The 25,570-nt window shown below is 40.4% G+C and overlaps 1 protein-coding gene across 1 annotated transcript in view; it reads left to right on the top strand.

The window, feature by feature from the left end:
• The first annotated feature begins 624 nt into the window (after positions 1–624).
• Positions 625–25,570, top strand: part of LOC115123466 (F-box and leucine-rich repeat protein 16) — a 38,231-nt gene continuing 13,285 nt past the window's right edge. The window contains exons 1-4 of the mRNA XM_065010851.1: positions 625–1,339; positions 21,141–21,383; positions 22,958–23,259; positions 23,558–23,618. Of these exons, the coding sequence (XP_064866923.1) occupies positions 632–1,339; positions 21,141–21,383; positions 22,958–23,259; positions 23,558–23,618 (1,314 nt within the window). The 5' untranslated portion in view covers positions 625–631. The remainder of the gene's footprint in view (positions 1,340–21,140; positions 21,384–22,957; positions 23,260–23,557; positions 23,619–25,570) is intronic.

Raw genomic sequence — 25,570 nt, 5'->3', positions numbered from 1 at the left:
TACTCAGTCTCTTGAGTGACAGACAGGCAGGTCCATAGACAATGTGTTAAATAGATTTTTATTTAACCAGGTAAGTTGACTGACAACACATTCTCATTCACAGCAACAACCTGGTGAATAGTGGAAGGGGTTCCCAATGTTTAACATGTATTAATTCTCTCTCCCTCCTCCTAGGTTCCCAATGTTGAACATGTATTAATTCTCTCTCCCTCCTCCTAGGTTCCCAATGTTGAACATGTATTAATTCTCTCTCCCTCCTCCTAGGTTCCCAATGTTTAACATGTATTAATTCTCTCTCCCTCCTCCTAGGTTCCCAATGTTTAACATGTATTAATTCTCTCTCCCTCCTCCTAGGTTCCCAATGTTGAACATGTATTAATTCTCTCTCCCTCCTCCTAGGTTCCCAATGTTGAACATGTATTAATTCTCTCTCCCTCCTCCTAGGTTCCCAATGTTGAACATGTATTAATTCTCTCTCCCTCCTCCTAGGTTCCCAATGTTGAACATGTATTAATTCTCTCTCCCTCCTCCTAGGTTCCCAATGTTGAACATGTATTAAATCTCTCTCCCTCCTCCTAGGTTCCCAATGTTGAACATGTATTAATTCTCTCTCCCTCCTCCTAGGTTCCCAATGTTGAACATGTCGACCCCCAGCGAGCTGAAGTCTCCGTGTGTCCCGAGGAACGGCATGGTCAAGCTCCCCCCTCAGCCCAACGGTCTGGGCAGCGCCAGCATCACCAAGGGCACGCCCGCCGCCAAGAACCGCCTGTGCCAGTCCTCCTCCGTGCCCGGCATCCTACCCCCGCCTTCTCTACCCTACCACCTGGACCCCCTCAACCCCCTGGGTCCCTCTCTCCTGGGTCCAGACCTGGACCACAGCGCCCTGACGGCCCTCAAACCCCCGCTGCGCCAGGTCCCCCTCACCTTCCCCAAGCCTCACCTTCCCCTCACCCTGCCTCTGGCCCTTCTGCCACCCCTGGAGCGCCAGCTGGCCCTGGATGAGAAGCTGCTCAACAGGCTGCTGTGGTACTTCACCACGGCTGAGAAGTGTGTCCTAGCCCAGGTGTGTAGGACCTGGAGGAAAGTGCTGTACCAGTCTAAGTTCTGGGAGGGGGTCACGCCCATCCTCCACGCCAAGGAGCTGTACGCCCTGCTCCCCGGTGGAGACAAGGAGTTTGTCAGCCTGCAGGCCTTCGCTCTCAGGGGGTTCCAGGCATTCTGTCTGGTGGGAGTTTCAGACCTGGACATTTGTGAGTTCATTGATAACTACCCCTTATCCAAGAAGGGGGTGAAGTCGGTCAGTCTGAAGAGGTCCACCATCACAGACGCAGGCCTGGAGGTGAGTCATTGTCATATATATATATACAGTGGGGCAAAAAAAGTATTTAGTCAGCCACCAATTGTGCAAGTTCTCCCACTTAAAAAGATGAGAGAGGCCTGTAATTTTCATCATAGGTACAAATAAATTCATTTAAAAAATCCTACAATGTGGTTTTCTGGATTTTTTTCCCCTCATTTTGTCTGTCATAGTTGAAGTGTACCCATGATGAAAATTACAGGCCCCTCTCATCTTTTTAAGTGGGAGAACTTGCACAACTGGTGGCTGACTAAATACTTTTTTGCCCCACTGTATTTACTGTCAGCGGGCTGTGACTCCAGGTCTGGACCCAGGAGAGAAGCTGTGGTAAGCAAGGGTCCAAGGAGAGAAGCTGCGGTGGGCAAGGGTCCCAGGAGAGAAGCTGTGGTGGGCAAGGGTCCCAGGAGAGAAGCTGCGGTGGGCAAGGGTCCCAGGAGAGAAGTTGTGGTGGGCAAGGGACCCAGGGGGTTGAGGGCCGTCAGGGGGCTGTAACTCCAGGTCTGGACCCAGGAGAGAAGCTGTGGTGGGCAAGGGTCCCAGGAGAGAAGCTGTGGTAGGCAAGGGACCCAGGAGAGAAGCTGTGGTGGGCAAGGGTCCCAGGAGAGAAGCTGTGGTGGGCAAGGGTCCCAGGAGAGAAGCTGTGGTGGGCAAGGGTCCCAGGAGAGAAGCTGTGGTGGGCAAGGGACCCAGGAGAGAAGCTGTGGTAGGCAAGGGACCCAGGGGGTTGAGAGGGTCCTGGTGGTAGGGTAGGGAAAGTGGGGGTAGGATGCCGGGCACGGAGGTTCTTATATAGTTACAGTCATGTGAACACAAACATGTCATTTAGCACAGCCTTTCTCCAACCTCTCCTTGGGGACAAGCCTGGCCATGGATTTAAACTATTCCACAGCTAGCAGCTGATTCAACTGGTCAACTAATCATCAACTAATCAGCAAGCCCTTGACTACTTCAATCAGGTGAGCTAGTTCAGGACTACAGTAAAACTGTGGAACGTCCGAGAGACCCTGAGGGAAAAAGCGTGTAGTGTGTGCATGCAATTTCATATGGATGACCCCAGCGGGAATCAACAATGTGTACTCAATGTGTCCTACAGTACATGTGGCTTCCATTAGTCCTACAGTAGATGTAGCTTCCATTAGTCCTACAGTAGATGTAGCTTCCATTAGTCCTACAGTAGATGTAGCTTCCATTAGTCCTACAGTAGATGTAGCTTCCATTAGTCCTACAGTAGATGGAGCTTCCATTAGTCATACAGTACATGTAGCTTCCATTAGTCCTACAGTAGATGTAGCTTCCATTAGTCCTACAGTACATGTAGCTTCCATTAGTCCTACAGTAGATGTAGCTTCCATTAGTCCTACAGTAGATGTAGCTTCCATTAGTCCTACAGTAGATGTAGCTTCCATTAGTCCTACAGTACATGTAGCTTCCATTAGTCCTACAGTAGATGTAGCTTCCATTAGTCCTACAGTTAGTCAGTCCTACAGTAGATGTAGCTTCCATTAGTCCTACAGTAGATGTAGCTTCCATTAGTCCTACAGTACATGTAGCTTCCATTAGTCCTACAGTAGATGTAGCTTCCATTAGTCCTACAGTACATGTAGCTTACATTAGTCCTACAGTACATGTAGCTTACATTAGTCCTACAGTCAAGGGTGTAAACAGGATTACTGTAGAGATGGTATCAATCTCATTGCTGTCCGACAGTGATGCTGTGAAGCCCTACCTACCCTGGACAGAAGTAGTGTGGTATAGGAATATGGTGTCTTTATAGTAATATAACACCTTACTTTATAGTAATATAACACAATACTTTATAGTAATATAACACAATACTTTATAGTAATATAACACCTTACTTTATAGTAATATAACACCTGTTACTTTATAGTAATATAACACAATACTTTATAGTAATATAACACAATACTTTATAGTAATATAACACAATACTTTATAGTAATATAACACAATACTTTATAGTAATATAACACAATACTTTATAGTAATATAACGTGTTACTTTATAGTAATATAACGCAATACTTTATAGTAATATAACACAATACTTTATAGTAATATAACGCAATACTTTATAGTAATATAACACCTTACTTTATAGTAATATAACACAATACTTTATAGTAATATAACGCAATACTTTATAGTAATATAACACCTTACTTTATAGTAATATAACACAATACTTTATAGTAATATAACGCAATACTTTATAGTAATATAACGCAATACTTTATAGCAATATAACACAATACTTTATAGTAATATAACGTGTTACTTTATAGTAAAATAACACCTTACTTTATAGTAATATAACGTGTTACTTTATAGTAATATAACACAATACTTTATAGTAATATAACACAATACTTTATAGTAATATAACGTGTTACTTTATAGTAATATAACGCAATACTTTATAGTAATATAACACAATACTTTATAGTAATATAACACAATACTTTATAGTAATATAACGTGTTACTTTATAGTAAAATAACACCTTACTTTATAGTAATATAACGTGTTACTTTATAGTAATATAACACAATACTTTATAGTAATATAACACAACACTTTATAGTAATATAACGTGTTACTTTATAGTAATATAACGCAATAATTTATAGTAATATAACACAATACTTTATAGTAATATAACGTGTTACTTTATAGTAATATAACGCAATACTTTATAGTAATATAACACAATACTTTACAGTAATATAACACAATACTTTATAGTAATATAACACAATACTTTATAGTAATATAACACAACACTTTATAGTAATATAACACTTTACTTTATAGTAATATAACGTGTTACTTTATAGTACTTTGTTAATCCTCAGCATCAATATCAACACAATGCACCCCCTGAACTCAGGAAAGCCTGCCACCCCACCGCTGCGTAACCTAGTAACAGTCACCGGGCGAGCTGGATTCCGCTGTAGCTGGGCACCATGTCAACTAGGTCACCAGGGATCACATGGAATGTGGAATGTCACATCACATGACCTTGCTCACTGGTCACATGATCATGGGACAGAGAGAGGAGAGATATTCTATTAGAATGGTTAATGGTTAAGGTTAGTGTTTGAGCTTGGTGAGCTGGTCCTAGATCTGTGGAATGTTTATCCCCAGCAGGTAAACAATCGATAAAGTGAGTAGAATGAACATGAGTCTCTGTGAAACGTGAGATGTCACAGGAGTGCAGTGTGCTGTAAGATGCAATCCAACCATTGTCTATTATAATAACAATAGCATAGCTGAGTTTCTGATCGTCTATGTAAACACAGCATCCCAGAAGGAGAAAAGGTTTGGTACAGTGACAATCCACCCTGCTTGTCTGTGGTGGTGGTGTTGTGAGTGTGGACTACTGTGGTGTTGTTGTTAGTATGGACTACTGTGGTGGTGTTGTGAGTATGGACTACTGTGGTGTTGTTAGTCTAAACTACTGTGGTGGTGTTGTGAGTGTGGACTACTGTGGTGGTGTTGTGAGTATGGACTACTGTGGTGTTGTGAATATGGACTACTGTGGTGTTGTTGTTAGTATGGACTACTGTGGTGTTGTTGTTAGTATGGACTACTGTGGTGTTGTTGTTAGTATGGACTACTGTGGTGGTGTTGTGAGTATGGACTACCGTGGTGTTGTTGTTAGTATGGACTACTGTGGTGGTGTTGTGAGTATGGACTACTGTGGTGGTGTTGTGAGTATGGACTACTGTGGTGTTGTTGTTAGTATGGACTACTGTGGTGGTGGTGTGAGTATGGACTACCGTGGTGTTGTTGTTAGTATGGACTACTGTGGTGGTGTTGTGAGTATGGACTACTGTGGTGTTGTTGTTAGTATGGACTACTGTGGTGTTGTGAGTATGGACTACTGTGGTGTTGTGAGTATGGACTACTGTGGTGTTGTTGTTAGTATGGACTACTGTGTTGTTGTGAGTATGGACTACTGTGGTGGTGTGAGTATGGACTACTGTGGTGGTGTTGTGAATATGGACTACTGTGGTGTTGTTGTGAGTATGGACTACTGTGGTGGTGTTGTGAATATGGACTACTGTGGTGGTGTTGTGAGTATGGACTACTGTGGTGGTGTTGTGAGTATGGACTACTGTGGTGGTGTTGTGAATATGGACTACTGTGGTGGTGTTGTGAGTATGGACTACTGTGGTGGTGTTGTGAGTATGGACTACTGTGGTGGTGTTGTGAGTATGGACTACTGTGGTGTCGTTGTTAGTATGGACTACTGTGGTGGTGTTGTGAGTATGGACTACTGTGGTGTCGTTGTTAGTATGGACTACTGTGGTGTTGTGAGTATGGACTACTGTGGTGGTGTTGTTAGTCTAAACTACTGTGTTGTTGTGAGTATGGACTACTGTGGTGTTGTGAGTATGGACTACTGTGTTGGTGTGAATATGGACTACTGTGTTGTTGTGAATATGGACCACTGTGGTGTTGTGAGTATGGACTACTGTGGTGGTGTTGTGAATATGGACTACTGTGGTGTTGTGAATATGTACTACTGTGGTGGTGTTGTGAGTATGGACTACTGTGGTGGTGTTGTGAGTATGGACTACTGTGGTGGTGTTGTGAGTATGGACTACTGTGGTGGTGTTGTGAATATGGACTACTGTGGTGTTGTGAATATGTATTACTGTGGTGGTGGTGTGAATATGGACTACTGTGGTGGTGTTGTTAGTATGGACTACTGTGGTGTTGTGAGTATAGACTACTGTGGTGGTGTTGTGAATATGGACTACTGTGGTGTTGTGAATATGTATTACTGTGGTGGTGGTGTGAATATGGACTACTGTGGTGGTGTTGTTAGTATGGACTACTGTGGTGGTGTTGTTAGTATGGGCTACTGTGGTGGTGTTGTTAGTATGGACTACTGTGGTGTTGTGAGTATGGACTACTGTGGTTTTGTGAGTAAGGACTACTGTGGTGGTGTTGTGAGTATGGACTACTGTGGTGTTGTTGTTAGTATGGACTACTGTGGTGTTGTGAGTATGGACTACTGTGGTGTTGTGAGTATGGACTACTGTGATGTTGTTGTTAGTATGGACTACTGTGTTGTTGTGAGTATGGACTACTGTGTTGTTGTGAATATGGACCACTGTGGTGTTGTGAGTATGGACTACTGTGGTGGTGTTGTGAATATGGACTACTGTGGTGGTGTTGTGAGTATGGACTACTGTGGTGGTGTTGTGAGTATGGACTACTGTGGTGTTGTGAATATGTACTACTGTGGTGGTGTTGTGAGTATGGACTACTGTGGTGTTGTTGTTAGTATGGACTACTGTGGTGGTGTTGTTAGTATGGACTACTGTGGTGTTGTGAGTATAGACTACTGTGGTGGTGTTGTTAGTATGGACTACTGTGGTGGTGTTGTTAGTATGGGCTACTGTGGTGGTGTTGTTAGTATGGACTACTGTGGTGTTGTGAGTATGGACTACTGTGGTGTTGTGAGTAAGGACTACTGTGGTGGTGTTGTGAGTATGGACTACTGTGGTGTTGTTGTTAGTATGGACTACTGTGGTGTTGTGAGTATGGACTACTGTGGTGTTGTGAGTATGGACTACTGTGGTGTTGTTGTTAGTATGGACTACTGTGTTGTTGTGAGTATGGACTACTGTGGTGGTGTTGTGAGTATGGACTACTGTGGTGGTGGTGTGAATATGGACTACTGTGGTGTTGTTGTGAGTATGGACTACTGTGGTGGTGTTGTGAATATGGACTACTGTGGTGGTGTTGTGAGTATGGACTACTGTGGTGGTGTTGTGAATATGGACTATGGACTACTGTGGTGGTTGTTGTGAATATGGACTACTGTGGTGGTGTTGTTAGTATGGACTACTGTGGTGTTGTTGTTAGTATGGACTACTGTGGTGTTGTGAATATGGACTACTGTGGTGTGTTGTTAGTCTGGAACTACTGTGTTGTTGTGAGTATGGACTACTGTGGTGGTGTTGTGAATATGGACTACTGTGGTGTTGTGAATACTGTGGTGGTGTTGTGAGTATGGACTACTGTGGTGTTGTGAATATGTATTACTGTGGTGGTGTTGTGAGTATGGACTACTGTGGTGGTGTTGTGAGTATGGACTACTGTGGTGGTGTTGTGAGTATGGACTACTGTGGTGGTGTTGTGAGTGGACTACTGTGGTGGTGTTGTGAGTATGGACTACTGTGGTGGTGTTGTGAGTATGGACTACTGTGGTGTTGTTGTGTATGGACTACTGTGGTGTGTTGTTAGTATGGACTACTGTGGTGTTGTGAATATGTATTACTGTGGTGGTGTTGTGAGTATGGACTACTGTGGTGTTGTTGTGAGTATGGACTACTGTGGTGGTGTTGTGAGTATGGACTACTGTGGTGTTGTGAATATGTATTACTGTGGTGGTGTTGTGAGTATGGACTACTGTGGTGTTGTTGTGAGTATGGACTACTGTGGTGGTGTTGTGAGTATGGACTACTGTGGTGGTGTTGTGAGTATGGACTACTGTGGTGTTGTTGTGAGTATGGACTACTGTGGTGTTGTTGTGAGTATGGACTACTGTGGTGGTGTTGTGAGTATGGACTACTGTGGTGTTGTTGTGTGAGTACTGTGGTCTTGTGAGTATGGACTACTGTGGTGGTGTTGTGAGTATGGACTACTGTGGTGTTGTTGTGAGTATGGACTACTGTGGTGGTGTTGTGAGTATGGGCTACTGTGGTGTTGTTGTGAGTATGGACTACTGTGGTGTTGTTGTATGGACTATGGACTACTGTGGTGTTGTTGGACTACTGTGGTGTTGTGAGTATGGACTACTGTGGTGTTGTTGTACTGTGGTGTTGTGAGTATGGACTACTGTGGTGTTGTGAGTATGGACTACTGTGGTGTTGTTGTGATCCACCCTGCTTGTCTGTGGTGGTGGTGTTGTTGTATGGACTACTGTACATTCCACCTCTATTGGCACACAGCACTGTACGGCCCATACCTCGTAGGGCACAGCCAGTCTGTCAGATTAGCAAGAGAGACACAGTTTTACTATCTGTCACGGACTGTGAAAAGACAACATGAACTAGCACTGTCATTTCAATAAATAATTGTGCATCGAGTACACTTAAGGCGACATTTTCCTATCGCTAAGACGCCTGCGCTGTGAGCTTAACGAACTCTTAGTGAAAATATAATCTGCTGCGTGATTTATGTTGGGAGTTTTTGTTAAAACCGAAGATTTAGTTACAGTGCGATTTAACAGGCCACATTCAACACAATTGTGAGGTTCAGTATTGGAGCTCCGGTTATTTAGAAGGTTGCCTCTGAGTTAGTTCATAGTGCAGAGGTCTTTGTGAAGGGAAACATGTCGGCCTTACAGTATATTGTGCACCTTATTGTCAGGGACATTGTTGTGGTTGTGTTGTTGATGAGATGAGCTGACGTTCAGAGTCACAGGAAGTTGTGTTGTTGATGAGATGAGCTGACTGAGTCACAGGAAGTTGTGTTGTTGATGAGATGAGCAGTTCAGAGTCACAGGAAGTTGTGTTGTTGATGAGATGAGCTGACGTTCAGAGTCACAGGAAGTTGTGTTGTTGATGAGATGAGCTGACGTTCAGAGTCACAGGAAGTTGTGTTGTTGATGAGATGAGCTGACGTTCAGAGTCACAGGAAGTTGTGTTGTTGATGAGATGAGCTGACGTTCAGAGTCACAGGAAGTTGTGTTGTTGATGAGATGAGCTGACGTTCAGAGTCACAGGAAGTTGTGTTGTCGATGAGATGAGCTGAGCTGACGTTCAGAGTCACAGGAAGTTGTGTTGTTGATGAGATGAGCTGACGTTCAGAGTCACAGGAAGTTGTGTTGTCGATGAGATGAGCTGACGTTCAGAGTCACAGGAAGTTGTGTTGTCGATGAGATGAGCTGAGCTGACGTTCAGAGTCACAGGAAGTTGTGTTGTTGATGAGATGAGCTGACGTTCAGAGTCACAGGAAGTTGTGTTGTCGATGAGATGAGCTGACGTTCAGAGTCACAGGAAGTTGTGTTGTTGATGAGATGAGCTGACGTTCAGAGTCACAGGAAGTTGTGTTGTTGATGAGATGAGCTGACGTTCAGGAAGTATGGTACCGGATGAGGCTCCTGGTCCGTAGTTTGAATATGACCGTTGGAGGATAAACAGGCATTGAGTTGACTTAAATCACTTAGGCTTAGGATTCAATCCCCGATTGCACTTTGTCCACTATTGCACCATTTAAAGGTAATGTTCCCACTTTAGCGGAGACTGCATTCACAGATAAACGCTGCGTTTTGTCGGCTCAATGGGAAATGACCTTTAAATGTCTAGCGTGCTCTACCTGGCATCTACTGCTGATCCGAGTGAGTCCTTAGAGTTACAGTGCCTTCACAAAGTATTCAGACCCCTTGACTTTTTCCACATTTCTAAAATATATATATTTTTTAATCCTCATCAATCTACACACAATAGCCCATAATGCGGCAGGGTAGCCTAGTGGTAAGAGCGTTGGACTAGTAACTGAAAGGTAGCAAGATCGAGTCCCCGAGCTGACGAGGTAAAACTCTGTCGTTCTGCCCCTGAACAAGGCAGTTAACCCACTGTTCCCCGGCAGGCCGTCATTGTAAATAAGAATTTGTTCTTAACTGACTTTCCTGGGTAAATAAAGGTTAAATAAAAAAACAGCTTTTTATACATTTTTGCAAATGTATTCAAAAGTAAAAAACAGAAATACCTTTTTTACAGAAATATTCAGAGCCTTTGAGAGAGACAGAGAAAGAGAGAGAGAGAGAGAGAGAGAGAGAGAGAGAGAGACCATATCAATAGCAGAAACACCTGATGTTATTTACAGAAGTATTCAGAGCCTTTGCTATGAGACTCGAAATTGAGCTCAGGTGCATCCTGTTTCCATTGATCATCCTTGAGATGTTTTCTACAACTTGATTGGAGTCCACCTGTGGTACATTCAGTTGATTGGTCATGATTTGGAAAAGCACATATCTTTCTATATAAAGTCCCAGAGTTGACAGTGCATGTCAGAGTAAAAACCAAGCTATGAGGTCGAAGGAATTGTCCGTACAGCTCAGAGACAGGATTGTGTCGAGGCACAGATCTGGGGAAGGGTACCAAAACATTTCTGCGGCATTAAAGGTCCCCAAGAACACAATACCTCCATCATTCTTAAATGGAAGAAGTTTGGAACCACCAAGACTCTTCCTAGGGCTGGCCGCCCGGCCAAACTGAGCAATCGGGGAAGAAGGGCCTTGGTCAGGGAGGTAAACAAGAACCCGATGGTCACTCTGATAGAGTTCCTCTGTGGAGATAGGAGAACCATCTGTGCAGCACTCCACCAATCAGGCCTGATTGGTAGAGTGGCCAGATGGAAGCCACTCCTCAGTAAAAGGCACATGACAGCCCACTTGGAGTTTGCCAAAAGGCATCTAAAGGACTCTCAGACCATGAGAAACAAGATTCTCTCGTCTGATGAAACCAATATTGAACTCTTTGGCCTGAATGCCAAGTGTCACGTCTGGAGGAGACCTGGCACCATCCCTACAGTGAAGCATGGTGGTGGCAGCATCATGCCGTGGGAATGTTTTTTACCTGCAGGGACTGGGAGACTAGTCAGGATGGAGGGAAAGATGAACGGAGCAAAGTACAGAGAGATCCTTGATGAAAACCTGCTCCAGAGCGCTGATTTTTAATACATTTGCGAAAATGTCTAAAAACCTGTTTTTGCTTCGTCATTATTGGATATTGTGCGTAGATTGATTATATCAGAGTTATATCAGAGTTATATCAGAGTTATATCAGAGTTGTATCAGAGTTGTATCAGAGTTATATCAGAGTTATATCAGAGTTGTATCAGAGTTATATCAGAGTTATATCAGAGTTGTATCAGTTGTATCAGAGTTGTATCAGAGTTATATCAGTTATATCAGAGTTGTATCAGAGTTGTATCAGAGTTGTATCAGAGTTGTATCAGAGTTGTATCAGAGTTATATCAGAGTTATATCAGAGTTGTATCAGAGTTATATCAGAGTTGTATCAGAGTTATATCAGAGTTATATCAGAGTTGTATCAGTTGTATCAGAGTTGTATCAGAGTTATATCAGTTATATCAGAGTTATATCAGAGTTGTATCAGAGTTGTATCAGAGTTATATCAGAGTTATATCAGAGTTGTATCAGTTGTATCAGAGTTGTATCAGAGTTATATCAGAGTTATATCAGAGTTGTATCAGAGTTGTATCAGAGTTGTATCAGAGTTATATCAGAGTTGTATCAGAGTTGTATCAGAGTTATATCAGAGTTATATCAGAGTTGTATCAGTTATATCAGAGTTGTATCAGAGTTGTATCAGAGTTGTATCAGAGTTGTATCAGAGTTGTATCAGAGTTATATCAGAGTTGTATCAGTTGTATCAGAGTTATATCAGAGTTGTATCATCAGAGTTGTATCAGAGTTGTATCAGAGTTGTATCAGAGTTATATCAGTTGTATCAGTTATATCAGAGTTATATCAGAGTTGTATCAGAGTTGTATCAGAGTTATATCAGAGTTATATCAGAGTTGTATCAGTTATATCAGAGTTGTATCAGAGTTGTATCAGAGTTGTATCAGAGTTGTATCAGAGTTGTATCAGAGTTATATCAGAGTTGTATCAGAGTTATATCAGAGTTGTATCAGTTATATCAGAGTTGTATCAGAGTTATATCAGAGTTGTATCAGTTATATCAGAGTTGTATCAGAGTTGTATCAGAGTTGTATCAGAGTTGTATCAGAGTTGTATCAGAGTTATATCAGAGTTGTATCAGTTATATCAGAGTTATATCAGAGTTGTATCAGAGTTATATCAGAGTTGTATCAGAGTTGTATCAGAGTTGTATCAGAGTTATATCAGAGTTGTATCAGAGTTGTATCAGAGTTGTATCAGAGTTATATCAGAGTTATATCAGAGTTGTATCAGAGTTGTATCAGAGTTATATCAGAGTTATATCAGAGTTGTATCAGTTATATCAGAGTTGTATCAGAGTTGTATCAGAGTTGTATCAGAGTTGTATCAGAGTTGTATCAGTTGTATCAGAGTTATATCAGAGTTATATCAGAGTTGTATCAGAGTTATATCAGAGTTGTATCAGAGTTATATCATCAGTTATAGAGTTGTATCAGATCAGTTATATCAGAGTTATATCAGAGTTATATCAGAGTTGTATCAGATATCAGTTATCAGTTATATCAGAGTTATATCAGGTTATATCAGAGTTATATCAGAGTTATATCAGAGTTGTATCAGAGTTATATCAGAGTTATATCAGAGTTATATCAGAGTTATATATCAGAGTTATATCAGTTATATCAGAGTTATATCAGAGTTATATCAGAGTTATATCAGAGTTGTATCAGTTATATCAGAGTTATATCAGAGTTATATCAGAGTTATATCAGATCAGTTATATCAGAGTTATATCAGAGTTATATCAGAGTTATATCAGAGTTATATCAGAGTTATATCAGAGTTGTATCAGTTATATCAGAGTTATATCAGAGTTATATCAGAGTTATATCATATCAGTTGTATCAGAGTTGTATCAGAGTTATATCAGAGTTATATCAGAGTTGTATCAGAGTTATATCAGAGTTGTATCAGAGTTATATCAGAGTTGTATATCAGAGTTGTATCAGAGTTATATCAGAGTATCAGAGTTATATCAGAGTTATATCAGAGTTGTATCAGAGTTATATCAGAGAGTTGTATCAGAGTTATATCAGAGTTGTATCAGAGTTATATCAGAGTTGTATCAGAGTTATATCAGAGTTATATCAGAGTTATATCAGAGTTATATCAGAGTTATATCAGAGTTATATCAGAGTTGTATCAGAGTTATATCAGAGTTATATCAGAGTTATATCAGAGTTGTATCAGAGTTATCATTATATCAGAGTTGTATCAGAGTTATATCAGAGTTGTATCAGAGTTATATCAGAGTTGTATCAGAGTTATATCAGAGTTATATCAGAGTTATATCAGAGTTGTATCAGAGTTATATCAGAGTTGTATCAGTTATATCAGAGTTATATCAGAGTTATATCAGAGTTATATCAGAGTTGTATCAGAGTTATATCAGTTATATCAGAGTTATATCAGTTATATCAGAGTTATATCAGAGTTGTATCAGAGTTATATCAGAGTTATATCAGAGTTATATCAGAGTTATATCAGAGTTATATCAGAGTTATATCAGAGTTGTATCAGAGTTATATCAGAGTTATATCAGAGTTGTATCAGAGTTATATCAGAGTTATCAGAGTTATATCATATCAGAGTTATATCAGAGTTATATCAGTTATATCAGAGTTATATCAGTTAGTTATATCAGAGTTATATCAGAGTTATATCAGAGTTATATCAGAGTTGTATCAGAGTTATATCAGAGTTGTATCATATCAGTTATATCAGAGTTATATCAGAGTTATATCAGAGTTGTATCAGAGTTGTATCAGAGTTGTATCAGAGAGTTATATCAGAGTTATATCAGAGTTGTATCATTGTCAGAGTTATATCAGAGTTATATCAGAGTTATATCAGAGTTATATCAGAGTTGTATCAGAGTTATATCAGAGTTGTATCAGAGTTGTATCAGAGTTGTTATATCAGAGTTGTATCAGTTATATCAGTTGTATCAGAGTTGTATCAGAGTTGTATCAGAGTTGTATCAGAGTTGTATCAGAGTTGTATCAGAGTTATATCAGAGTTGTATCAGAGTTGTATCAGAGTTGTATCAGTTATATCAGAGTTATATCAGAGTTGTATCAGTTATATCAGAGTTGTATCAGTTGTATCAGTTATATCAGAGTTGTATCATTATATCAGAGTTGTATCAGAGTTGTATCAGAGTTATATCAGAGTTGTATCAGAGTTGTATCAGAGTTGTATCAGAGTTATATCAGAGTTGTATCAGTTGTTGTATCAGAGTTGTATCAGAGTTGTATCAGAGTTGTATCAGAGTTGTATCAGTTGTATCAGAGTTATATCAGAGTTATATCAGAGTTGTATCAGAGTTGTATCAGAGTTGTATCAGAGTTGTATCAGAGTTGTATCAGAGTTATATCAGAGTTGTATCAGTTGTATCAGTTATATCAGAGTTGTATCAGTTATATCAGTTGTATCAGAGTTATATCAGTATATCAGAGTTATAGAGTTGTATCAGAGTTATATCAGAGTTGTATCAGTTATATCAGAGTTGTATCAGAGTTATATCAGAGTTATATCAGAGTTGTATCAGAGAGTTATATCAGAGTTGTATCAGAGTTATATCAGAGTTGTATCAGTTATATCAGAGTTGTATCAGTTATATCAGTTGTATCAGAGTTATATCAGAGTTGTATCAGAGTTGTATCAGAGTTGTATCAGAGTTGTATCAGAGTTGTATCAGAGTTGTATCAGAGTTGTATCAGAGTTGTATCAGAGTTGTATCAGATATCAGAGTTGTATCAGAGTTATATCAGAGTTGTATCAGTTATATCAGAGTTGTATCAGAGTTGTATCAGAGTTGTATCAGAGTTGTATCAGAGTTGTATCAGAGTTGTATCAGAGTTATATCAGAGTTGTATCAGTTGTATCAGTTATATCAGAGTTGTATCAGAGTTGTATCAGAGTTGTATCAGAGTTGTATCAGAGTTGTATCAGAGTTATATCAGAGTTATATCAGAGTTGTATCAGAGTTGTATCAGAGTTGTATCAGAGTTGTATCAGAGTTGTATCATCAGAGTTGTATCAGAGTTGTATCAGTTATATCAGAGTTGTATCAGAGTTATATCAGAGTTGTATCAGTTATATCAGTTGTATCATTATATCAGAGTTATATCAGAGTTATATCAGAGTTGTATCAGAGTTATATCAGTTATATCAGAGTTATATCAGAGTTGTATCAGAGTTATCATTGTATCAGAGTTATATCAGTTATATCAGAGTTGTATCAGTTATATCAGAGTTGTATCAGAGTTGTATCAGAGTTGTATCAGAGTTGTATCAGTTGTATCAGTTATATCAGAGTTGTATCAGTTATATCAGTTATATCAGAGTTATATCAGAGTTATATCAGAGTTATATCAGAGTTATATCAGAGTTATATCAGAGTTGTATCAGTTATATCAGAGTTATATCAGTTATATCAGAGTTATATCAGAGTTGTATCAGAGTTATCAGTATCAGTTATATCAGATATCAGAGTTTTATCAGAGTTATATCAGAGTTATATCAAGTTATATCAGAGTTATATCAGAGTTGTATCAGTTATATCAGAGTGTATCAGAGTTATGCAGAGTTGTATCAGAGTTATATCAGTGTTGTATCAGTTATATCAGAGTTATATCAGAGTTATATCAGAGTTATATCAGTTGTATCAGTTATATCAGTTATATCAGAGTTGTATCAGAGTTGTATCAGAGTGTATCAGTTGTATCAGAGTTGTATCAGCTGTATCAGGTTGTATCAGTTATATCAGTATTCAGTTATATCAGTTATATCAGAGTTATATCAGTGTTATATCAGTCTGTATCAGAGTTGTATCAGTTATATCAGGTTATATCAGAGTTATATCAGAGTTGTATCAGAGTTATATCAGAGTTGTATCAGAGTTATATCAGTGTTGTATCTCTGAGTTGTATCAGAGTTGTATCAGAGTTATCAGTTATATCAGAGTTATATCAGAGTTATATCAGAGTTGTATCAGTTGTATCAGTTGTATCAGTTATATCAGAGTTGTATCAGAGTTGTATCATTGTATCAGCTGTATCAGAGTTATATCAGAGTTGGGTTGTATCAGTTATATCAGGTTGTATCAGTTGGATCAGGTTGTATCAGTTGTATCAGAGTTGTATCAGTTATATCAGAGTTGTATCAGAGTTGTATCAGAGTTATATCAGAGTTGTATCAGTTATATCAGAGTTGTATCAGAGTTATATCAGAGTTATATCAGTTGTATCATTATGTCAGAGTTATATCAGAGTTGTATCAGAGTTGTATCAGTTATATCAGAGTTGTATCAGTTATATGATGTATCAGTTATATCAGAGTTGTATCAGTGTATATCAGTGTGTTGTATCAGAGTTGTGTGTAGGTGATTGGATCAGAGTTGTATCAGTTATATCAGAGTTGTATCATTGTATTGTATCAGTGTGTATCAGAGTTGTATCAGTTATATCAGTTGTATCAGAGTTGTATCAGTTGTATCAGAGTTGTATCAGAGTGTATCAGAGTTATATCAGAGTTGTATCAGTTGTATCAGGTTATATCAGAGTTGTATCAGTTATATCAGAGTTGTATCAGAGTTATATCATTATATCAGAGTTTCTCTGTTGTATCAGTTGTATCAGAGTTATATCAGGTTGTATGTTGTATCAGAGTTATATCAGAGTTATTCAGTGTGTCATTATGATGTATCAGTAGTTGTATCAGTTATATCAGGTTGTGTCAGTTATATCAGAGTTGTATCTGGATATCAGGTTGTATCAGTGTTGTATCAGTTATGCTTGTATCAGTTATTGTTGTATCAGAGTTGTATCAGTTGTATCAGAGTTGTCTGTGGTTATATGTTGTATCAGGTGATCTGGATATCAGGTTGTATCAGTTATATCAGAGTTGTATCAGAGTTATATCAGAGTTGTATCAGTTGTCTCAGTTGTATCAGTTATATCAGAGTTGTATCAGTGAGTTGTAGAGTTATATCAGAGTTATATCAGAGTTATATCAAGTTATATCAGAGTTGTATCAGAGTTGTATCAGAGTTGTATCTTGTATCAGGTGTGTGTAGGTGATGCTGGATATCAGAGTTATATCAGTTGTATCAGTTATATCAGTGTTGTATCTTATATCAGTGTTATATCAGAGTTATATCAGTTGTATCAGGTGATGCTGGATATCAGGGAGTTGTGTGTATCAGTGTATATCTTATATCAGTGTTGTTGTCTGGTTGTATCAGAGTTGTATCAGGTTGATCAGCTGGATCAGAGTTGTATCAGTTATATCAGAGTTGTGTTATATCAGAGTTATATCAGAGTTATATCAGAGTGTTGTCTGGTTATATCAGTGTATCAGTTATATCAGAGTTATATCAGAGTTGTATCAGAGTTATATCAGAGTTGTATCAGATCAGAGTTGTATCAGATGCATCTGGAGTTATATCAGAGTTGTATCAGAGTTATATCAGAGTTATATCAGAGTTATATCAGTTATATCAGCCTTGTACAGTTATATCAGAGTTATATCAGAGTTATATCAGTTGTATCAGAGTTATATCAGTATCAGAGTTGTATCAGAGTTATATCAGAGTTATATCAGAGTTATATCAGCTGCAGAGTTGTATCACAGTACTTATATCAGAGTTATATCAGTTGTATCAGTTGTATCAGAGCTGTATCAGAGTTGCAGAGTTGTATCACGTTGTATCAGAGTTGTAATATCAGACATCAGCCATCAGAGCTTATATCAGAGTATATCAGAGTCACAGCCAAACAGAGTTGTGTCAGAGTTGTATCAGAGTTATATCATTATATCAGAGTTATATCAGAGTTGTATCAGAGTTGTATCAGAGTTGTATCAGAGTTGTATCAGAGTTGTATCAGTTATATCAGAGTTGTATCAGTTATATCAGAGCCTATCAGAGTTGTATCAGTTATATCAACATCAGCCATATCAGGTTATATCAGAGTTATATCAGCCAAACAGGTTATAGGTTATCAGATTGTATCAGTTATATCAGAGTTATCAGAGTTGTATCACAGTTGTATCTTGTATCAACCTGTATCAGAGCTCAGTTATATCTTGTGTCAGGCCTATCAGAGTTGTATCAGAGTTATATCAGAGTTGTATCAGCCATATCAGGTTGTATCAGAGTTGTATCAGCCAATATCAGGTTGTATCAGTTATATCAGAGTTATATCAGAGTTGTATCAGTTATATCAGAGTTATATCAGAGTTATATCAGAGTTATATCAGAGTTGTATCAGAGTTGTATCAGAGTTGTATCAGTTATATCAGAGTTGTATCAGAGTTGTATCAGAGTTGTATCAGTTATATCAGAGTTGTATCAGAGTTGTATCAGAGTTGTATCAATATCAGTTGTATCAGGTTGTATCAATTATATCAGAGTTATATCAGAGTTGTATCAGTTATATCAGGTTATATGAGTTATATCAGAGTTGTATCAGAGTTGTATCAGAGTTGTATCAGTTATATCAGAGTTGTGTCAGAGTTGTATCAGTTATATCAGAGTTGTATCAGAGTTATATCAGAGTTGTATCAGAGTTATATCAGAGTTATATCAAATCAGTTGTATCAGAAATCAGTTATATCAGAGTTATATCAGAGTTGTATCATTGTATCAGTTATATCAGTTGTATCAATATCAGAGTTGTATCAGAGTTGTATCAGTTATATCAGAGTTGTATCAGTTATATCAGAGTTATATCAGAGTTATATCAGAGTTATATCAGAGTTATATCAGAGTTGTATCAGAGTTGTATCAGTTGTATCAGTTATATCAGAGTTGTATCAGAGTTGTATCAGAGTTATATCAGAGTTATATCAGAGTTGTATCAGTTATATCAGAGTTGTATCAGTTCAGATTACAGTTATATCAGGTTGTATCAGTTATATCATGTATCAGAGTTGAGTTATATCAGAGTTATATCAGAGTTGTATCAGTTATATCATGTTATGAGTTATATCAGAGTTATATCAGGTTATATCAGAGTTGTGAGTTCAGAGTTGTACTGTTATATCAGGTTGTATCAGAGTTGAGTTCAGATTATATCAGTGTTGTCCTCAGTTATATGAGTTATATCAGATTATATGTTATATCAGGTTATATCAGTTATATCAGTTATGAGTTATATCAGATTGTATCAGAGTTGTATCAGGTTGTATCAGAGTTGTATCAGAGTTGTATCAGATTATATCAGGTTATATCAGAGTTGTATGAGTTCAGAGTTGTATCAGAGTTGTCCTTATATCAGAGTTGAACAGTTATATCAGAGTTGTATCAGAGTTGTATCAGTTATATCAGAGTTATATCAGATTGTATCAGTTATATCAGTTATATCATGATATCAGAGTTATATCAGATTATATCAGGTTGTATCAGAGTTGATCAGAGTTATCAGTTATATCAGAGTTGTATCAGAGTTGTATCAGTTATGAGTTATATCAGAGTTGTATCAGTTATATCAGGTTATATCAGAGTTATATCAGAGTTATATCAGATTATATCAGTTATATCAGGTTATATCATGTTATATCAGAGTTCAGAGTTACAGAGTTGTATCAGAGTTGTATCATTGTATCAGAGTTATATCAGAGTTATATCAGAGTTATATCAGAGTTGTATCAGAGTTGTATCAGAGTTGTATCAGAGTTGTATCAGAGTTGTATCAGAGTTGTATCAGTTATATCAGAGTTGTATCAGTTATATCAGAGTTGTATCGTTGTAAACTCAGTGTGTGTTCTCTGTGGTGTGTGTGTGTGTATAGGTGATGCCGGATAGGTGTGTGTGTATTCTGTAAACTCAGTGTGTGTTCTCTGTGGTGTGTGTGTGTAGGTGATGCTGAATAAGGGTGTGTGTTTTCTGCAAACTCAGTGTGTGTTCTCTGTGTGTGTGTAGGTGATGCTGGATAGGTGTGTGTGTATTGTGTAATCTCAGTGTGTTGTCTGTGGTGTGTGTGTAGGTGATGCTGGATAGGGGTGTGTGTATTGTGTAATCTCAGTGTGTTCTCTGTGGTGTGTGTGTATTGTGTAATCTCAGTGTGTTGTCTGGTGTGTCTAGGTGATGCTGGATAGGTGTGTGTGTATTGTGTAATCTCAGTGTGTTCTCTGGTGTGTGTTTAGGTGATGCTGGTTAGGGGTGTGTGTAGGTGATGCTGGATAGGTGTGTGTGTATTGTGTAATCTCAGTCTGTTGTCTGTGGTGTGTGTTTAGGTGATGCTGGATAGGGGTGTGTGTATTGTGTAATATCAGTGTGTTCTCTGTGGTGTGTGTAGGTGATGCTGGATAGGTGTGTGTTTAGGTGATGCTGGATAGGGGTGTGTATTGTGTAATCTCAGTGTGTTGTCTGGTGTGTGTAGGTGATGCTGGATAGGTGTGTGTGTATTGTGTAATCTCAGTGTGTTCTCTGGTGTGTGTTTGGGTGATGCTGGTTAGGGGTGTGTGTAGGTGATGCTGGATAGGTGTGTGTGTATTGTGTAATCTCAGTCTGTTGTCTGTGGTGTGTGTTTAGGTGATGCTGGATAGGGGTGTGTGTATTGTGTAATATCAGTGTGTTCTCTGTGGTGTGTGTAGGTGATGCTGGATAGGTGTGTGTATTGTGTAATCTCAGTGTGTTGTCTGGTTTGTGTGTAGGTGATGCTGGATAGGTGTGTGTGTAGGTGATGCTGGATAGGTGTGTGTGTATTGTGTAATCTCAGTGTGTGTTGTCTGTGGTGTGTGTAGGTGATGCTGGATAGGGGTGTGTGTATTGTGTAATCTCAGTGTGTTGTCTGTGGTGTGTGTAGGTGATGCTGGATAGGGGTGTGTGTATTGTGTAATCTGTGTGTTGTCTGGTGTGTGTGTATTGTGTAATCTCAGTGTGTGTTGTCTGTGGTGTGTGTAGGTGATGCTGGATAGGGGTGTGTGTATTGTGTAATCTCAGTGTGTTCTCTGGTGTGTGTAGGTGATGCTGGATAGGGGTGTGTGTATTGTGTAATCTCAGTGTGTTGTCTGGTGTGTGTAGGTGATGCTGGAACAGATGCAGGGTCTGATGCATCTGGAGTTGGCCGGTTGTAATGACTTCACGGAGGCCGGTCTGTGGTCCAGCCTGAACGCACGGCTCACCTCGCTCAGCGTCAGCGACTGTATCAACGTAGCAGACGACGCCATTGCTGCCATCTCACAGCTACTGCCCAACCTGTCAGAGCTCAGCCTGCAGGCCTACCACGTAACCGACACAGCCATGGCTTACTTCACAGCCAAACAGGTAGGTTACAATCCTACACACTTATAGAGAGCACACAGGTACTGCTTGTCAGAGCTCAGCCTGCAGGCCTACCACGTAACTCACAGCCATGGCTTACTCCAGCCAAACAGGTAGGTTACAATTACAGTTATAGAGAGCACACAGGTACTGCCCAACCTGTCAGAGCTCAGCCTGCAGGCCTACCACGTAACCGACACAGCCATGGCTTACTTCACAGCCAAACAGGTAGGTTACAATCCTACACTGTTATAGAGAGCACACAGGTGCTGTCAGAGCTCAGCCTGCAGGCCTACCACGTACCCGACACAGCCATGGCTTACTTCACAGCCAAACAGGTAGGTTAAAATCCTACACTGTTATAGAGAGCACACAGGTACTGCCCAACCTGTCAGAGCTCAGCCTGCAGGCCTACCACGAACCGATAATGGCTTACAAGCCAAACAGGTAGGTTACAATTTGAGAGCACACAGCTACTGCCCAACCTGTCAGAGCTCAGCCTGAGGCCTACCACGTAACCGACACAGCCATGGCTTAAAGCAAACAGGTATTAAATATTGAGAGCACGCAGGTACTGGTAAACACACACGTCTTTTCCCCTCTCCCCGTCCTTTGTAGGCCCGCAATCAGTTCCCCTACCAGCCGGAGGGGCCAGTGATCATAAATGTCATGTAAAACATTTTGTAGAATTGCATGAAATTAGTTATAAAATTGGAAAGTCTTCTCTCTCGCTCCCGTGGCAAAATGTGTAGAACTGAGTTCAGATTACTGTGGTCCTCTCATGATGAGTTCAGATTACCCTGGTCCTCTCATGGTGAGTTCAGATTACTGTGGTCCTCTCATGATGAGTTCAGATTACTGTGGTCCTCTCATGATGAGTTCCCATCCTCTCATGATGAGTTCAGATTACTGTGGTCCTCTTTGAGTTCAGATTACTGTGGTCCTCTCATGATGAGTTCAGATTACTGTGGTCCTTCATGGTGAGTTCAGATTACTGTGGTCCTCTCTTGATGAGTTCAGATTACTGTGGTCCTCTTTGATGAGTTCAGATTACTGTGGTCCTCTCATGATGAGTTCAGATTACTGTGGTCCTCTCATGTGAGTTCAGATTACTGGGTCCTCCTTGATGAGTTCAGATTACTGTGGTCCTCTCATGATGAGTTCAGATTACTGTGGTCCTCTCATGGTGAGTTCAGATTACTGTGGTCCTCTCATGATGAGTTCAGATTACCGTGGTCCTCTCATGATGAGTTCAGATTACCGTGGTCCTCTCATGATGAGTTCAGATTACCGTGGTCCTCTCATGATGAGTTCAGATTACCGTGGTCCTCTCATGATGAGTTCAGATTACCGTGGTCCTCTCATGATGAGTTCAGATTACTGTGGTCCTCTCATGATGAGTTCAGATTACTGTGGTCCTCTCATGATGAGTTCAGATTACTGTGGTCCTCTCATGATGAGTTCAGATTACTGTGGTCCTCTCATGATGAGTTCAGATTACTGTGGTCCTCTCATGATGAGTTCAAAGATATAATCCTAAACCTCATTCTCTCTCTCCCTCCCTCCCTCCCCCTCAGGGCTACACCACTCACACACTGCGTCTCCACTCGTGTTGGGAGATCACCAACCATGGTGTGGTTAACATGGTCCACAGCCTGCCCAACCTCACGGCTCTGAGCCTGTCAGGCTGCTCTAAAATCACTGATGACGGGGTGGAGCTGGTAGCAGAGAACCTGAGGAAGCTGCGGAGCCTGGACCTCTCCTGGTGCCCACGCATCACTGACATGGCCCTGGAGTACATCGCCTGTGATCTCCACAAACTAGAGGAGCTGGTACTGGACAGGCAGGAATATAGTAGAGTAGAGTACAGTATAGTAGGGTGTAGTATAGTAGTGTGGAGTATAGCATGTAGTAGTATATAGTGTGTGTGGTGGGGGGGTCTGGGATCTACTGAGTACAGGTCTATACTACCTTATTTCAGAAAGAAAACCAGTATAGTATGAAAAGTATCATTATGGTCACTCTCTCTGTCTCTCTCTCCCCCATCTCTCTCTCACCCCTCTCTCTCTCTCCCCCTCTCTCTCTCTCTCCCCCTCTCTGTCCCCCATCTCTCTCTCTCTCTTACTCCCCCCCCGCCTCTCTCTCTCTCTCTCTCCAGATGTGTCTTACAGATACAGGTCTGGTTACCTGTCCACCATGTCTTCTTTGAGGAGTCTCTACCTGCGCTGGTGCTGTCAGGTACAGTACACACTAGACCCTTACACCAGGGATCATCAACTAGATTCAGACAGGAACATAATTACAAATCATTTGTAGACTGCAAATTGACCTCAAGAAGCCCAAACAGATATAATATTGGACTAAAACACAATCATTTCAAACCTTTGTATGAATCACATACACTTAGTTGCCAGTTTATTAGTACCTGGTCGGACGCAGAACAGCCTGAATTCTTTGGGGAATGGAAACGTTGCTCAATTGGTATCATTTCAAACCTTTGTAAGAATCACATACACTTAGTGGCCAGTTTATTAGGTATACCCATCTAGTACCTAGTCGGACCCTTTGCTTTCAGAACAGCCTGAATTCTTTGGGGAATGGAAACGTGGCTCAATTGGTATCATTTCAAACCTTTGTAAGAATCACATACACTTAGTGGCCAGTTTATTAGGTATACCCATCTAGTACCTAGTCGGACCCTTTGCTTTCAGAACAGCCTGAATTCTTTGGGGAATGGAAACGTTGCTCAATTGGTATCATTTCAAACCTTTGTAAGAATCACATACACTTAGTGGCCAGTTTATTAGGTATACCCATCTAGTACCTAGTCGGACCCTTTGCTTTCAGAACAGCCTGAGTTCTTCGGGGAATGGAAACGTTGCTCAATTGGTATCAAGGGACCTAGCGTGCGCCAGTAAAACATTCCCCACACCAGTACACCACCACCAGCCTGTACCGTCGACACCAGGCAGGATGTGGTCATGGACTCATTCTGCTTACGCCCAATCCTGACTCTGTCATCAGTCTGTACCGTCGACACCAGGCAGGATGTGGTCATGGACTCATTCTGCTTACGCCCAATCCTGACTCTGCCACCAGTCTGTACCGTCGACACCAGGCAGGATGTGGTCATGGACTCACTCTGCTTACGCCCAATCCTGACTCTGCCACCAGCTTATACCGTTGACACCAGGCAGGATGTGGTCATGGACTCACTCTGCTTACGCCCAATCCTGACTCTGCCACCAGCCTGTACCGTTGACACCAGGCACACTAAACCCTTTATACACTACACCCTAGACCCTACACACTAAACCCTTTATACTAATACACTACACCCTAGACCCTACACACTAAACCCTTTATACTAATACACTACACCCTAGACCCTACACACTAAACCCTTTATACTAATACACTACACCCTAGACCCTACACACTAAAGCCTTTATACACTACACCCTAGACCCTACACACTAAACCCTTTATACACTACACCCTAGACCCTACACACTAAGCCCTTTATACACTACACCCTACACCCTACACACTAAACCCTTTATACTAATACACTACACCCTATAATAAGACCTGCTCAGACTATCAGACCTGCTGCTGTCTGTCTAATAAGACCTGCTCAGACTATCAGACCTGCTGCTGTCTGTCTAATAAGACCTGCTCAGACTATCAGACCTGCTGCTGTCTGTCTAATAAGACCTGCTCAGACTATCAGACCTGCTGCTGTCTGTCTAATAAGACCTGCTCAGACTATCAGACCTGCTGCTGTCTGACTAATAAGACCTGCTCAGACTATCAGACCTGCTGCTGTCTGTCTAATAAGACCTGCTCAGACTATCAGACCTGCTGCTGTCTGTCTAATAAGACCTGCTCAGACTATCAGACCTGCTGCTGTCTGACTAATAAGACCTGCTCAGACTATCAGACCTGCTGCTGTCTGTCTAATAAGACCTGCTCAGACTATCAGACCTGCTGCTGTCTGTCTAATAAGACCTGCTCAGACTATCAGATCTGCTGCTGTCTGTCTAATAAGACCTGCTCAGACTATCAGACCTGCTGCTGTCTGTCTAATAAGACCTGCTCAGACTATCAGACCTGCTGCTGTCTGTCTAATGAGACCTGCTCAGACTATCAGATCTGCTGCTGTCTGTCTAATAAGACCTGCTGCTGTC

Source organism: Oncorhynchus nerka, linkage group LG26 (assembly GCF_034236695.1).
Source record: "Oncorhynchus nerka isolate Pitt River linkage group LG26, Oner_Uvic_2.0, whole genome shotgun sequence".
Lineage (NCBI taxonomy): Eukaryota > Metazoa > Chordata > Actinopteri > Salmoniformes > Salmonidae > Oncorhynchus > Oncorhynchus nerka.
Note: the sequence above shows the minus strand (reverse complement) of the source record. Positions and strands in the feature narration are given on the sequence as shown.